The sequence below is a fragment of the Diaporthe amygdali genome (assembly GCF_026229845.1).
Source record: "Diaporthe amygdali strain CAA958 chromosome Unknown NODE_2_length_3802984_cov_64_841326, whole genome shotgun sequence".
In the NCBI taxonomy this organism is placed as follows: Eukaryota; Fungi; Ascomycota; class Sordariomycetes; order Diaporthales; family Diaporthaceae; genus Diaporthe; species Diaporthe amygdali.
This window is the reverse complement of record NW_026517022.1, coordinates 1,691,398-1,707,187: the sequence shown is the minus strand read 5'-3', so window position 1 is coordinate 1,707,187 and position 15,790 is coordinate 1,691,398. Positions and strand designations below refer to the sequence as shown.

The 15,790-nt window shown below is 52.5% G+C and overlaps 4 protein-coding genes across 4 annotated transcripts; all 4 read left to right on the top strand.

Moving 5' to 3' along the window:
- Positions 1–4,754: 4,754 nt before the first annotated feature.
- Positions 4,755–6,094, top strand: J7T55_011865 (spartate-semialdehyde dehydrogenase; the record flags this gene model as incomplete). The annotated part of the gene is made up of 4 exons (XM_053136694.1): positions 4,755–4,785; positions 4,869–5,123; positions 5,216–5,956; positions 6,027–6,094. The coding sequence occupies 4 exons, from the start codon at positions 4,755–4,757 to the stop codon at positions 6,092–6,094; spliced, it is 1,095 nt and encodes a 364-aa protein (XP_052999670.1).
- A 2,898-nt stretch (positions 6,095–8,992) lies between these two features.
- Positions 8,993–11,609, top strand: J7T55_011864 (rho GTPase activator; the record flags this gene model as incomplete). The annotated part of the gene is made up of 7 exons (XM_053136693.1): positions 8,993–9,193; positions 9,275–9,328; positions 9,393–10,005; positions 10,057–10,259; positions 10,316–11,066; positions 11,124–11,273; positions 11,332–11,609. The coding sequence occupies 7 exons, from the start codon at positions 8,993–8,995 to the stop codon at positions 11,607–11,609; spliced, it is 2,250 nt and encodes a 749-aa protein (XP_052999669.1).
- A 1,020-nt stretch (positions 11,610–12,629) lies between these two features.
- Positions 12,630–13,762, top strand: J7T55_011863 (uncharacterized protein; the record flags this gene model as incomplete). Its single annotated transcript, XM_053136691.1, has 2 exons — positions 12,630–12,750; positions 12,834–13,762. 2 exons carry the CDS (start codon positions 12,630–12,632, stop codon positions 13,760–13,762), a joined length of 1,050 nt encoding a protein of 349 aa, XP_052999668.1.
- A 907-nt stretch (positions 13,763–14,669) lies between these two features.
- On the top strand, positions 14,670–15,389 carry J7T55_011862 (uncharacterized protein; the record flags this gene model as incomplete). The annotated part of the gene is made up of 2 exons (XM_053136690.1): positions 14,670–15,002; positions 15,231–15,389. 2 exons carry the CDS (start codon positions 14,670–14,672, stop codon positions 15,387–15,389), a joined length of 492 nt encoding a protein of 163 aa, XP_052999667.1.
- Between the last annotated feature and the right edge of the window lie 401 nt (positions 15,390–15,790).

Genomic DNA, 15,790 nt, shown 5'->3' with positions numbered 1-15,790 from the left:
AACCAAGGTTGCCATATAGTACCCATTGTATATGCATCAATCCCAACCACAGCCATGTGCTTTAACAGATGACTCCCGAGGTTTATACTCGCGCGAGAGGACTTGAATGTAGTTCTTAGCGGATATGCACTTGCAACACCAAGCATCTATACGTACTTTCCACCAACTATATAAAATTGATCCCCGGGGATTGTATAATAATGCCTCTACCTGTGTAAATGCCTGGACCGCCCGTGATGTGGTCTTGGGTGCAGCCTCCCGATTAGGTCTTCTTGGAGGCCCGTAGGTTACAGCAAACTCACTGTAGCAATCCAGCTCGGGCGCACCAACAACAGGCGAAAGCCCGGAACCTACCTGGACTATGCCTGATCGTGCATCTGGTTCCAAGCAATGATCGACGTCTATTTACACGCAAGTCGCGAATCAACTCCCTGTTGCACCAAGGGGTCCACACACGATGCCCATATTCACCTTAGACTAGCCGACTGATCGTAAGAGTAGCCACACACCTTGGAAGTGGAGTTTTCGTCATTTTCAAGACTCAGCAGAATCATAGTGGGATTGCGAAGCCGTTCTAGAATGAAACCACTGTATACTGGGCCGGACTCTCGAGCTTTATAATTCGGTTTTTTGAGCATTTTGCAACCTCTCCTTAGCTCAGTTGGCAGAGCGATGGACTGTAATAGTACAATTAGTTATCCACAGGTCCTCGGTTCAAATCCGAGAGGGGAGATCTTTTTGCGATTCTTTTATTTAATCTCGAGAAACTTGTTCGATTTCCTTGGTAAATAAATATTGTAAATCAAAATTGTCGGGCTGATGACAAAGGATGTCTCTTTTGTAGGGCCAGGTGGTTGTTATAGCTGGAACAACCGCTAGGAGCCTTGCTTATACCTTGTTTGTTCCTCTATGTTTTTTTTCCTCTTTAAATATTTTTTTAAATGGCTAAAAGTAATTACAGGGGATGAGTACCAGAGACAACGGAGGAGCGGCAGAGAAGGCGAGCCTTGCGTTAGCCGGGTCGCCGTGGCTTACATCGGCGTCACGACTGTCCAAACATGCCATGCAAGGATTACAAGCTGGAGGGACACAGCACTAAATTGTCCTTCTTGGACGCGCAGACGCCCTGTGTCTATCCCTGGAGTTCTTCAGCAGACAACAAAGGGTCTCAGTCTAAGCGTCATCGCGGGAAGGGCCGAAATTAGAAGTGAGGGCGAAAGATATTCTTCCCATTTGTTACTGCCCTGGAATGTCGTCACTTGATGAGGAGGCTGCAGAAGCGCAACCCGTGAGTAACAAGTGTCTTCTTCTGGTGAGTTTATCATTTACTTGGCCCCCAATGTCTAGTCCACCCTTCTCCAAAGTTCTTCTTCCGGATTTCAAAGCTTGAATGACTGGACTCCTCAGCACGTTGGGAGAGAAGGACATGAAAAAATCTCGAGTCCATGAACGACAGAGCCTTGATGAGGCTCTGGGCACCCTGAACATCTTCTCGGAGATGCAGTGGTACAAATCGAACAGGACGTCATCGAGCTTTAAGGAACGATCATAACCATCCAACTGTAAACAATTGTACGTCAACAATATTGAAACATATTCTGACCGACCATAGCTTCTTCGGGGCACAAGAGAAACAGCTTTCGCGTGGATTACCTTGACCTGAGAAAATCAATTACATAAGAACAGTGTTTGATAATTGACTGCTCGTATACCTAAATAGATCAGTCCTAATATCGATCAGTCCTCGCGACTCTAAGTACATATACCCGCTACGTATCCTGGGTAGATCCTGAATGGCCATAAACAGCATTGCACTATTTTGTTCTCGCTTGTAGACACAGACACCGATATGCGCGCTTTATACGGCTGTGGAGCTGCTCTCCTGCTGGCTTGTAAACGAAATGCAAGGAACTATAAATCAGTGGCGGCAATGTTGTCTCGACCTGATCTTATACAGACTCTTCTCAAGATAAGATTCTGTCGCGCGGTTGAGTCTCTATTTGATAATATATTAATTTAGTTCTTCAGTGCCGCGAAATATTTGAATATCGATCCGAATGAACTGCTCCTATCGTTCCAAGGAGGTGATATCTCGTCGTCTAAACAAGCCAAACACTTGGAACACCACAGAGAGTCTCCTGATCCTGATGAATCAGTTTTTGTCGACATACGAAAGGAACAAAAGACTTAAGAAAGGAGATTATCGACAAGCTATCTGGCAACTCGTGGAAGACATTGTCTGATGTCCAACCTTTCTTTCGTCTTTTGCCAGCCCGGCTGTTTGCACGCAGTGGGTCCAAATTAAAAGCGAATTGCAAGCGCTTAATATGGGGATAAGAAATGATCCATCTTCAGAGAACAGATCATTTGCCATCCCTAGTAAAACTTTACGAGCTAAGATAGGCGTTGTATTGTGTTCGGATTCGATTGGCATTAAACAAAACAGATATGGGATTAAGACAGACTTGAGGTTAGATGAGAAGAATGGGATCCGGTCCTTTAAAGTTTGCAACACATCTCGATCAAAAAAAATGGATTACTTCTCTTAACTATTCCATGGCCATATGAAGTAATGTCGGATTCGTCACATTCTGCGGCCTGAAAGCCAAACATGACATTTTATCAGCATTCAAAAATCAAGTGTCTCGTCCACATAAGCTGCTTCTTCGAAATTACTCTTACAGTATATGGCTAGTAACTTCTAGTAAAGACGTCTCTAAGGTCTTCATCTCGAGCTCTGAGCCTTTGACTGTGTCTATCTTGCGAAATATCGCTCAAGCGAGGCGCTCGAGAGGTGTATTTAGACTTACCAGTGCTCTTACTGGCGATAACATCATGTACATCTCTGGACGAATGTCTGCTTCTTTATAGCGCTGTATGAACAACTTCGCCGTGAAAGAGTGGATGCGTAGCTTGTGACTGCTGCATCTCTTAGTGTTGCCTATCGCGAATGGCTGCATTATCGAGGCTTTGTTAATAATGCCGACATCGAAGAGCCTCAATGCAAAGCAGGAAGCTTAACCGTCGCACTTCTGCAGACAAGATCGAGGGATTTCACAGCCATCAACAACCCGGACCATACAGGATATCGAGGAAAACATAACCCTCTTGCCTTCGAAGAGAAGGCTGCGCGTTTTTTTCATACCAATCACTCCAAGTAGGCTCATATGCTTTGACAACAGCCCATGCGCTTGTCAAATCCGTACCAATCTCGGATGATGGAGTCGTATGCTGTAAAAGGCCACCTTTTGCCATGCGCGCAGAGCTGGAGGAAAAAGAAAGAGATATAGGTGCTAGATTCAGACAATGACAATAATCAAGAGATGAATAGTTCATGCAACAATGCAACGGAATGACCTGGAGCTTTATTTCAAGCTGATTGCTTTACAGAGTTATCAAAATAGAAATGGAAAAAAAGACATGTCTCCCCTCTCGGATTTGAACCGAGGACCTGTGGATAGATAGTGATACAATTACAGTCCATCGCTCTGCCAACTGAGCTAAGGAGAGCGAATCATAAGTGGGGCATTATTTGTGATTTATCAATCATTGGATTAAGCCCCACTCTCTTCTGTCCATATGACAACACAACAGCCTCGTCGAGCTATGTGCAGTCTGAGGTCCAATGAGCGGCCGGCTTGTATCAATAATGTCGTCTTGCAGCATTTTGGCTTTGCTATATAAGTATAATAGTAAGGAGCTGTAAGGGAAATGGCTGATATGTCCACATAACATGTCAAGTTAGGACCAATGGCTTCTAATATGATCAGATGGTACAGAACACATGGATCAACACTATGAGACATGGGTTGGAGCGACTTGCACGAAGCAGATCTACGCAAAGTGAATCTCGCGCTGAACATGTTATTAGACTGCATTAGTCTGATAACCGAAATCAACGAGGATGAGTACCACTGTCTTTGGCGAAATGAAGAGAGGAAAGTCGTGCCGTGGAAAAATTTTTGAGTTCAGAAGGAATGAGTGACAGGGCCAGCTGAGGAAACAGAGAATGAGCGCGCCTTGAATCACTGCGGGAAGAAGAGTGACAAGCGAGGGAAGAAAAGCAAATGAAGAAGAGGAAGCACAGAAAACGCCTCAATTGCCTGATTTAAATAAAATCCCTACATCTGTTTGCTGTGTAAAACTTATGCAGAAATTACTTGCATAATCTCCCGGCCGGACAATTGTGCTGACAGCTGGGTCTGGTTTTTTATTTTGTGCTCCCCTCTCCTTGCTAATAATTTGTACTTGTTGCTTTAGGACGATCTGACAGAAGATATGAATTTGGCTTTCTCTTCCGTTGGCAAAAGCCACTCGCAGCGTACAGTCACAGCACTATAAGACTGGTAGCAAGTGTTATGTTGCGCGTACTGTATCGCCTGAGGCATGTCACAATATGAAAGCAATGCTGACGTTGAATTAGAGCCGCAGAGTGCCAGGGGTGACAGGGGTTGATCTGGGCGGCGGCGGGGATCCCTGGAGCCAAGTGGCGCCTGCAGGCCCCACAGAGCTCCAGCAGCATTGGAATCCGCTCCCCAAAGTTGCGCCCTCCGATAGCGGGGTCATTTTTTGATATGGTCGTGGTGTGACTGTGACAGCCCAGAAGTGGATTGGAAGATCTCAACGGTGACTACATCTGAAATCACAGACTTGCTCACCTTGCAACCTTCCCAAAACAAGCCAATTGTTCAATTGAGACCTCGTTGCCCTCTTGGATCCAGCGTCTTCTGCGACCTTGAGTGCTTGCATTGATCATGGCTACAGAATACCCGGAGAAGAAGTGCGGTTCGTCCCTCTCGACCAATCTCGAGTCACCCTCGACCCAGTCCTCAGAGAAGATTACCCAGCTGACACGCCACTGGCACCAGGTGTTCTGGGCGCAACTGGCTCGGTCGGCCAGCGCTTCATCCTCCTCCTGCAGAACCACCCCTTCCTCAAGCTTGTCGCCGTCGGCGCATCCCCGCAGTCCGCGGGCAAGAAGTATCGCGATGCCGTCAAGTGGAAGCAGTCCACACCCATGGGTGATGTGGGCGACCTAGTCGTCAAGGAGTGCAAGTCAAGCGAGTTCAAGGACTGTGACATCGTCTTCAGTGGCCTGGACTCCAACATTGCAGGAGAAGTCGGTACGCAGTGCTCGCCCGCCCCTCCACGAACAGCAATCCCACAGTCCACCTGAAGCAGTTGCTGATCCAAGCCGGGCGCAACCGAAAAACAGAGATGGACTTCCTCAAGGCCAACCTCGCCGTCTTCTCCAATGCAAAGAACTACCGCCGCGACCCCCTTGTGCCCCTCGTGGTCCCCACCGTCAACCTGTCGCATCTCTCCCTGATCCCCCACCAGCGCAAGCACCACAACCTCGAGAAGGGCTTCCTCGTCTGCAACAGCAACTGTGCCGTCATCGGTCTAGTCATCCCCTTCGCCGCCATGCAGGCTCGCTTCGGCCCGATCGAGACCGTCTCCGTCGTCACCATGCAGGCCGTCAGCGGCGCCGGCTACCCGGGCGTGAGCTCCATGGACGTCATCGATAATGTGGTGCCCTTCATCTCGGGCGAGGAGGACAAGCTCGAGACGGAGGCGCAGAAGATCCTGGGTGGCATCAACGCCGAGGCCACCGCCTTCGAGGAGCTCAAGAGCCTCAAGGTGTCCGCCACCTGCAACCGGGTGCCCGTCCTGGATGGCCACACCGCATGCGTGTCGCTGCGCTTCGCCAAGAGGCCGCCGCCAAGCGCGGAGCAGGTCCGCGAGGCGCTGAGCGGCTACGTGAGTGACGTCGAGAAGCTCGGGTGCCCTTCGGCACCCAAGCCGAGCATCAAGGTGTTTGGCGATGATCAGCCGGATCGGCCGCAGCCGAGACTGGACCGTGAGCTGTCCAGGGGTTACACTGTCAGTGTGGGCCGCGTGAGAGAGGACGAGAGCGGAATCTTTGATCTCAAATTTACTGCATTGAGTCATAACAGTGAGTTCATGCCAACTGGCCCCTTATTTACGCTTGCTTGTTAGCGGTCAGTACTGACATGACCCCGTAGCTGTCATCGGAGCTGCTGGCTCCTCGATATTGAATGCCGAGGCTGCCGTGCTGAAGGGCTATATCTAAGCATATATGGAGCAAATGGGAAGCAATGATAAGTAAGAAGGGACAAGGATAGACAAAATAAAAGTGCAAATCTCTCTCCGTACTGCCACAGAAAGCAACTACGGAATATCTACAGCTACCTGCGCTTTGCAACAACCCATTGCAGACGTCGATACCCTGTCAAACCGGGCCCATGAATCATAATTCAGAAATACTCTGTCCGTGGCTGATTTGGAAGTGTGGAATTAACAATTACACTGCCTAGACGGCAATGTAGCCGTGTCACGGAATTGCACCACCGGGACTTTGGGTAGTCACATCGTCTAGACGATATTAATTATATCATGGAAGGGTCGCGTCGAGCGCAGCTTACTGCCGTCGGCACAACAGAGACGCCAATGATGAGATCTTTGAGAATAGATGAGGCGCGGACAGGTTTGGTGGCAGAGCCGAATTTCGTCACAGATAGCGAGACGAAGGCTGTGCGCCCATGTCTTGAGCCTGACAATCAACGAAACCCCTTGGGTTGTTCTATTTCCACCTATGAGAGTGGACTCCGCACCCGGACGGGTTGTCTTGACATTGTTTGACTACTTCCTCGTCTACGATTTCGAGAGACTGCCATGCAACCTCGGAGCATGTGCTCGTACATTCAAATCCGGATGCTGGTGTAGAGGCTGGCATGAGGAATGGGATCATCTCTACTTAGATGAAACTGACTGTGAGCGTCTCACTGGAATAACCTTCAGCGCGATAATCTTCTATGGGATAATCTCTCATAGCGTAATCTCCAATGGAACAATCTTCTATAGATGAATCTCTCAAGGGATAATCTGCTGTGCAAGTCTCTTGTGGGTTCATAACATCAGGAAAACCTGTAGCCTGGCAGTGGGATAACCTGCTCAGACCGTATAGCCATAGGGCAGCCTGGTCTACGATTTTGAGAGACTGAAGACTTTCCCCGCATCGTAAATAGACTTGGTACATGGCAATAAGATCGCCCAGATGCGCGATGATGCGGGATACCGAGTAGTAAAATGGGCTATGCAAAGGATAATCACAACGGTTCAACAGCAAGCAATTGTGGATAATTGCCATACAGGAGGGACATGGAGGCTTATAAGTCAACAACAGCCAAGACTTCATCTCGTGCCAAATGATTTTCAGCGCGATAAAAGACATCACCATCACTGAGGGCTATCATTTACACGGTAGTGCAGCTGAACACCGTCTGACGAGGCCGGTGCCGATATTAAGGACCGTGTGTTAGCTGAAACGGGCTTCTAGCGTTGAAGCTTCGGGAACTTTGTGTTCGTTCTGGTGTTCGGGAGGCCGGCTGGTGTGTCGAGCCGTGTTTTGACGATTAGCGGGAGTAGTCGCGGCACCAGTATGGGACGATCCATCACATAGTCAGGGGCTCGTGACAACGGCGGCGAAACATTGAGCGGGCTCGATGGCGCGGGTGCTAGGACCGTTGGTGAAGTTTTGTTTGCAACGTGGTACAGCCCTGGCCCTCTCCTACAGCATGCTGCGTGGTGGAGGATCTGCGAGGTCCTTGGGAGCTGGCGAGAGAAACCAGGAAAGACGCGGGAGTGGGAGCAGATTTAGCTCTGAGCTTCTTCGCATGGTGCGGGTTGCTTCGTGTTGAGCCCGGTAGCCGAACCCTGCTTCTTAGGGTGATGTTTCGCAGCACGTTCTGCTCAAAGTTCCGAGTTGTGCAAACCCAGAAATGAGTCTCAGAAGTGTTGATCCTGAGCAACGTTGCGGCAGCCGGCTACTGCTGTTATATGACAGCTGTATAAATAGGAACCTTGGGATGGCATAGCATGGCGCATGGCACATGGCATGGGCATTGCATGGCATGACATGACGTTGGATGGGTTACCAGAAATGTGGGTGGAGATGCGAGGCCAGCCAGGCAAGCTGACCCCTGTCCGCCTCTATTTTTCCGCTCACTCTCACTGTGCTCACCCAACGCTGGGCCGGCACTGGGGCCTTGGCCCTTGGGGGAGGACAAGACGTGCACTGTCTCCACCCTGGGGAAACGATTCGATTCCGGTTCGCTGCCGCTAGCTGCTGAGCCACACTCGGACACGCCTGCATATCGCCCATCTCCATCTCCAACCAGCTCGACGACTCCTCAGGAGTGTCTTGACTCTTTCTGCCTTTTGCTGTCAACACCATCCTCGGCGTGCTGTTCTCCTACTCTGTACATACACTGTCACGACGCCTGCGCCGTGTCTATGGTCCTGACCTGAGATTACGCCCCAATTGACCGGGCTACGAAGTATCATCCGAGCACAGGATCGACCGTTGCCTTTGGGCGCCATTGGCCGAGACGATCAGACGAAGCCACCACCATTACTGGCAACATCCTGGGCGATATCTCGTCGCATCTCACACGACCTGTGGGCCGTCGCAGCCATTCCGCCCCGAGCGCATAAAACCCGCCGTTTCAACCCTTGCCACGCACCGTCCGCCTTCAACTCACTGTCTCTGCCCTGCCCTGACCTGCCCTGTCCTGTCCTGACGGAGCCCTGCCCTGCCCTGCCCTGCCCGCGACAGCGAACCACGACGAGCCACAGCGATCCCCGCGTGCCTCGGGTCGGGATAGCCAAGGGAGCGAGCTCCCCATTATCGTCTAATTTTTGTCCGCACTCCGTGCAGAACCCTACTGCGCTGTCCCCCGCAGGGCGCCCACGGCGGTCGAGGTCGAGAAACTCACGGCCCCGATCTGGAATCTACGGGGGTCTCACCCTGTGCGCCATTTGCTCATTGATCCGAACGAGCAATCTTTGCAAGGTGTAGGCTCGACCAGGGGCTGTTACTTGGCTTAATCGATCTTCAAACCAATATCACCTTGCGTGCCGACTGCCTGCCAGCCCGATATACACCCCCGACGCCCCTCGTCCCGCCAACATGGCCGACGCCAATGCTTCCTCCGACTTCCTCCCACACATTCCTCGTGAACGAGCCGACAGCAACATGTCTTTAGGCGGCGGCTACACACTCTCCGAGAATGGCGAAAACCATTCCAACGGCGCCGGCTCCCAGCCAGGTCCTCCAGCACCTGCGACCACTGCGGCCCCCGCGACCGCACCGTCAGGGGATGAGAAGCAGGTGCAGGATGTGCTTTCTTCAGAGGTGAAATTTATCGCGCGCGCATAGGCGGGCTCAAACCAACGCTGACGGCTGTCATAGATCGGTGTTGCCACCATGCTGAACAGATTGAAGCAAAGCGTCGCATCGGCAAAGGTAGGCAGACCCAGCTTCATGCAACGATTTGCAGTGGCTTACTCGAGATATGCTCGTTGCACAGGAATTCGCCAATTTTCTTAAAAAGAGAGCCGCAATCGAGGAGGACAACGCAAACGGGCTTAAGAGACTGGCCAGGCAGACTTCCGACAACATGCGCCGGTCCGATCACCTGGGAGGCAGCTTTGCCAAGGCCTTCGATGGCATGATGGGCACACACAGCAGAATCGCGGAGAACGGCATGCAGTACGCCATGTCGCTGCTTCAAATGGCCGAGGACTTGAACGAGCTCGCGGCTATCGCAGAGAAACAAAGAAAGGGCTGGAAGCAAGATGGACTGGCAGCCGAGCACCGCGCCGCCGACGTCGAGGCACAGATGCGAAAGTCGCAGGCAAAGTACCACTCGCTGGCGGAAGAGTATGACAGGGTCAAGACCGGAGACGGGCAAAAGGGAGGCAAGATGTTCGGATTTAAGGGCCCCAAGTCTGCAGCGCAGCACGAGGAGGAACTTCTGCGCAAGGTTCAGGCGGCCGACCAGGACTACAAGACCAAGGTCCAGGCCTACCAACAGGAGCGCGGCCAGCTGATTTCGACGACACGGCCGGAGGCAATCAAAGCCTTGCAGGACATCGTTAGGGAATGCGACTCGGGCCTTGTCTTGCAGATGCAGAAGTTTGGTGAGTTTCGTCCATGTGTCGCATTCCGGTCATGGCTGATGAATATCCTAGCATCCTTCAACGAAAAGCTCTTGCTGAGCAACGGTTTGAGCGTTAGCCCTCTGAAAAATGGAAAGTCCTCACGGCCGGATTCCATGAGCCTGAGGGAGATTGTTCAGAGTGTCGACACCCAACGAGATTTGAGCGAGTATCTGTGTGCAAACCACAGCAAGGTCCCACCAAGCAAAGGAGAACCTAAGTATGAGCGCCATCCTGTAAGTCCCGGTCCTCTCAGCAGCGCGCCTAGGATCACAGACTGACATCTTGCTAGGTCCTCGGAGGCCCATCTGGCGGTCCCACAATGACAGGTGCACACCCGCCACCATACCAGACGTCAAGATCTCAGCCTCCGGGCCAGGGAGCAGGACAGCCCAGCGGGCATTCGCGCCAGGATTCTTTCCAGCCCACATCACCTGTCAAACAACCAACACAAGATCAACAACAGCCGCTGCCCAGCCAGGACACAGATTGGTCACGAGCCGCGATGCCACCGATACCAGCGCAAGGGACAACGTCTTCCAACCAGCATGAGCGCAGCTTTAGTTCGGCAAGCATGCTGAATCAAACAGGACCGACGGCTTCTCAGCCACAATACAGCAACCGTAACTCATTTGGCCCTGGCATGCTCCTTTCAGGCAGCGCGAACTCGAGATACAACGAAAAGCCGGGAATGTCAACCCAGGGGCCACCGCAACTTGGGGCACTACCGTTCCAGGAGCCGGCACCTTATGCCAACCCACCACCGGCGTTCCCTGCAGACAACATGCCTCCGCAACAGCACAACCAAGGCTCAATGGGACCGGGACAGGCACGGGGCTCATCACCGCCAAGAACGGTGGGCTCGCGGCCGGTTTTCGGTGTATCCCTCCAGCGGCTTTACGAACGGGATGGGCTGGCCGTTCCCATGGTTGTCTACCAGTGTATTCAGGCTGTTGATTTGTTTGGTCTCACGGTCGAGGGTATTTACCGTTTATCTGGGTCTTTGCCACAGGTGAATAAGATGAAGAGCATGTTTGACACTGGTAAGCTAAAAAAACATGTCTGTCTTTGCTCGTTCGATTTGCTAACTCGCTCTCCAGATACTACATCACCACAACTCGACTTCAGGAACCCAGAGAATTTCTTCCACGACGTAAACAGTGTAGCTGGGCTACTGAAACAATTCTTCCGGGACCTACCCGACCCACTACTGACTAAGGAGCATTACTCTGCATTTATTGAAGCAGCTAGTGAGTCACTCCAATCTTCATCTGTCTCTTTTCGTCTGAGCCTAATTCGTGTCCTCAGAGCACGATGATGATATCGTACGCCGCGACTCCCTCCACGCCATCATCAACTCTCTTCCAGATCCCAACTACGCAACACTTCGGGCTATCGCGCTGCATCTCCACCGCGTAATGGAGAACTCGGCCGCGAACAGGATGACATCTCAAAACTTAGCCATCGTCTTCGGCCCTACGTTGATGGGCGGTAGTGTCCACGGCGCCATCAGTGACTCGGGCTTCCAATCGAAAGTGGTAGACACGATCCTTCAGAACACGTACCAGATATTCGATGACGACTGATTCTGATGACCGGAGTCCTGAAGCTGTTCTTGTACTGAAGGATCGGGAGATGTGTTGACAAAGTGAGTGAGAGCATTCGGATCACAAAATGCCAGAGGATGAGGCGAACAGAGGTCCTTGTGTGCAGGAAATGGGACATTACAGCGCTAGCCTGACGTAGGCACGGGCTGGGGATTTCGAGATTGCCACTGCATATTGGGGTACACAGCATGGCGAGCCTCGAAGTAGGTGCCAATCTTACGGGGTGGAGGAGTTTGGGACAATCGGCGAAAGCTTACTGAAGCGAACACTGTCTATGTACGGCCTTTTGGCCTTATCTGCGACGAGGTGTATACTATTACCGATGCCGTCGTCGTAGACAATAATCTCACAACCCATAGCACGGGCCACGATGCACGCTCTCGTCCTTCTCGCTGATCTGCGCCCTGTGGTCTTGTTGGCAGGGGACAGAGTAACGTAGCCAAAGAGACTCGGGTTTTCTCAAGGTACGGGTTGTTGAGCCCAGGAGTATTGCAACATAGTTGAGGAGGGAGACGTGACTGGTGTCTCGAGGTGTGTATATATATATATATATGCATATGGAGACGGCCGTTCAAGGCAGAGATGCAACATTAGGACAAGCCGCGACGTTGAGCCTCTGGCCGGATGACGGGGCCGAGTTAGGGGCCCACCGATATCCGTCCACCAACAGGGCGCTAAACTAGTGGGCCTGGACCAAACAAAGCGCCTGCATGGAACGCCCCGGACTGATCAGCACGGACAGACGTCCCCTTGACCTGCCAAACCAAACGTTGGAGTGATGGCGGAGCTACAACCCTTAACTTAGCCCCCTTCACCTCACCTCACCTCACTTCGCCCTGCGTCGTCCCACTCCGGATGCTCTGAGCAACGGACAACGCCCGTAACCTGCTCGCTCCCACGCAAGTCACCCTTGTGCGGACCATGTAAACCCACCATCTCCGGATCCCCAAGCCAGCGTGCCTCTTGCCTCTCCTCCTCCCCCCCGTCGGTGCCGTCGCCATGGCCTCGTCAGCTGCCCCTCCCGGTGTCGTCGATCCCACCAAGCCCAAGAGCTATCCGGTCATCCTCAGCGATGCTTTGCTTGGCAAGCCATCCAAGGAGACTTTGACCGCTATCAGATGTGAGATTGCCTCAACCTGGAATCCTTCGAGAGAACCCGCGAGACTCTGTCGGAGACTGACGTGCCTTCTGTGACTTCGGCAGACAACCACAAGCCCGCACTATCATCAGACACCGGCCCCAACGAGGCCGAGCTCAAGCCCTCTTCGTCCGACGACGACTCCTTCAACCTGTCCTTCTACGAGAATGGAGGCAAGTACGCGTACAACGGGACGCGCTCGGCCAAAGAGAACCAATATGTCCTGGTCTTCGACCCGGAGCGCAAGGCCTTCGTGCTGCATCGCATGGACTCCATGTTCCACATGAACCTGGCACGGACCCCCTACAACAACGACGCACAAGAACTCAAGGAGAAACACCCCCACATCGATAGCAGCATCCGGCCTGCGACGGACAAGAAGAACACCAAGGCATCGGCGATTAAGGCACGAGAGACCACCAAGAAAGCCGGCGCCGACAGCAAGAAGAAGGAGGCGCCCGCGGCCAAGGCAGAGGAGCCTGAGGTGCAGGTCAAACCATCCTCGTCCCAGGCGGACAAGGACACCAACAAGAAGAAGGCGCGCAACCGGTCGCCGGCCGAGTCCGACGAGGACGAGGACGAGGACGGCGACGGCGGCCTGCTGGTCGAGTACCCGGACCCGGTGCCGACGGCGCCCGTGCGCGGCCAAGACTTCAGCCCGGCGTTCCCGACGGCGATCCGGCGCTTCTCCGAGTTCATGCGGGATGAGGGCCCAGAGTCGGACGAGGACGCCGACGCTGAGTACGACGAGGAGGATAATCTGGGCGAGGAGGACGACGACGTCTCGGGCGAGGGCGGCGAGGGCGGCGGCGGCTTCAAGCTGCCCAGCCCCGTGGTCGGCGGCGGCGCACCAGCGATCGTTGCGGACGACGCGGACGACGACTTTGGAGACGACCTCGAGAAGGAGCTGGAGAAGGAGCTTGAGCAGGAGTTTAGCGGCATGGATGTCGATGACGGTGGGGACGCCGAGAGCGATGTCAGTGAGGAGGACTGAGCGAGTTGAACTCTTGTTACGGATACTTTGGTTGGGAATCGGATCATAGAGGACAGGGGCGGCGTTTGGACTATTTACGGCGTTACAGAGTTGGCTTTTGTACGGCTTTGTTTGTATTGGTGAGACCAGGACTAGAATTGGACTTACAGGACACTTCTTGCTGTCTTTTTGCAATGTCCATCATACTATTTCCACAGCGTGCTGTTTCTACAAACTTTACTCCTCATGATCTGGACCGGAGGCTGGTGGTCCTGGGTCTTTTTGTGTGATTGCCTCTTTCTCCAGAATACGTATCTTTGCCTGACAGAGCCATCACCAACCAAACTCTTTATCAATATACTATTATCCTATTTAGACCTTCTTGGCCACGGCATATAATGATGAAGGCCTAGTTCCTCTGATTGCTACCCGTCGAGACAATATGTTGAACTACGAAACAGGAACTACATGTATTCGTATGGCTACGCTGTGTATGAGTCTTCTGCCTTGAACGGTGACATGATCTGACTATGACGAAGCCCCAAGTCTACTGTTATTCCTGACCAGGAGGAGAGGTTGCTTATCTGAGGGCTCGTTTGAGAACTAGGGAGCGGATCAGGTTGGTGTCCTGATTTCCATTCACTATATTCTTGGTCACCAACATGGGACCTGCTCGGAAAAACGTCATGGTGTGAATAGCAATTGTGAATTACCAGGCTGCCCAGTTGTATTAATGTGAGTGCTCGAGCCAGTAGCTAGGTGAATCTGCTCGGAGTGAAGTATCTCACCGTACAGTTCTCTCCCATTATAAAACCCATCCCTTCTTGCCTGTCCGACACTCAACAACACACTCCTCCCATACCACTCCCAATATTGCAAACGCAAGCCTTCTCAGATCAATAAAGTAGATCTCCTCAGACAAGCCATCATGAAGTTCTTCATCACCACCTACGCCCTCGTGGCCGCCATGGCCACCATGGCCACCAAGCTGGTTGCCGACTCGAGCAACTACGCCCTCACCATCGAGCTGAGCGCCAACGCCACCGAGGTCCTCACCGCAAACGGCCTCTGGGCCCCCAACCTCACAGCCTTCGCGACCGAGGACTACAACATCGACGGCGTCGACTTCACCGCGAATAGTGAGAAGCTCAACCAGTCGGGCCTTGATGTGAACGAACTCGTCCACATCCGCATCGATGACAAGAGCATTGCCGTTACTCCTGATGACCACGACTGCGGCCGCTGTGACACATGCCTCAAGGTCTGTGCGGTTATGCTCCTGGGCTGGTTCTTGTGAGTTGATTTCCTTTCCATACCTCTCTCACCCTGCACCTTTACCCATTGGGCCGTAAGATAGTCCGGGCGTGCAAGCCTATAGAATACTGCTGAGCCTGTAGAGATCTTGTTGTCCTCACGAATTAGGGACGGAAAGATGTCGTTTGGCTGCTTCTAAGACGCAACAAACGCTAACAACTGTGCCTTCTTACAGCTGTGCCGCCGGATGTATGTCTCAACACTACTGCGACGGTTGCCACCCCATCTAAGCAAGCTTGCCTTCGATGGCCTGCTCCAGGCGGCCTTCTGCTATGAGCAACTGGTTCGGAAACCGTCTACCGGTGTCTTGGGCTACCTGAACCGGCTTGAATAGCCTTGTATCTGAGAGTGGTGGAAGGAAAGCATGTGGACAGCCAACTTGGTGATGCTTGCGGGAAATTTTGGAGCAGAGTGGACGGATTCTGGCCGTCTTGTGATGGCCACATCCGATGTAGATGATTGGACTCGCCACGATACATGAATGAGAATGAACCCACCGGTCCCTAGGTTGCCAGATCTAGGACACTAGGAAACCCAAGTTGTGTCTACCCACCAGCCTTGCCTCAGGTTAACGTTCGGATCTCGTGATGATGACACGATGTCTAGCCACTCACTAACGAATGCAGAACCATTTTCTTGTCAACAAGATGCACAGGGTATCAACTGTGTTTCCTCCACATATTGAGCAGGTGAGGCCGGTTCGGGTCGTGCGCCGAATGTAGACAGTCGAAAGAC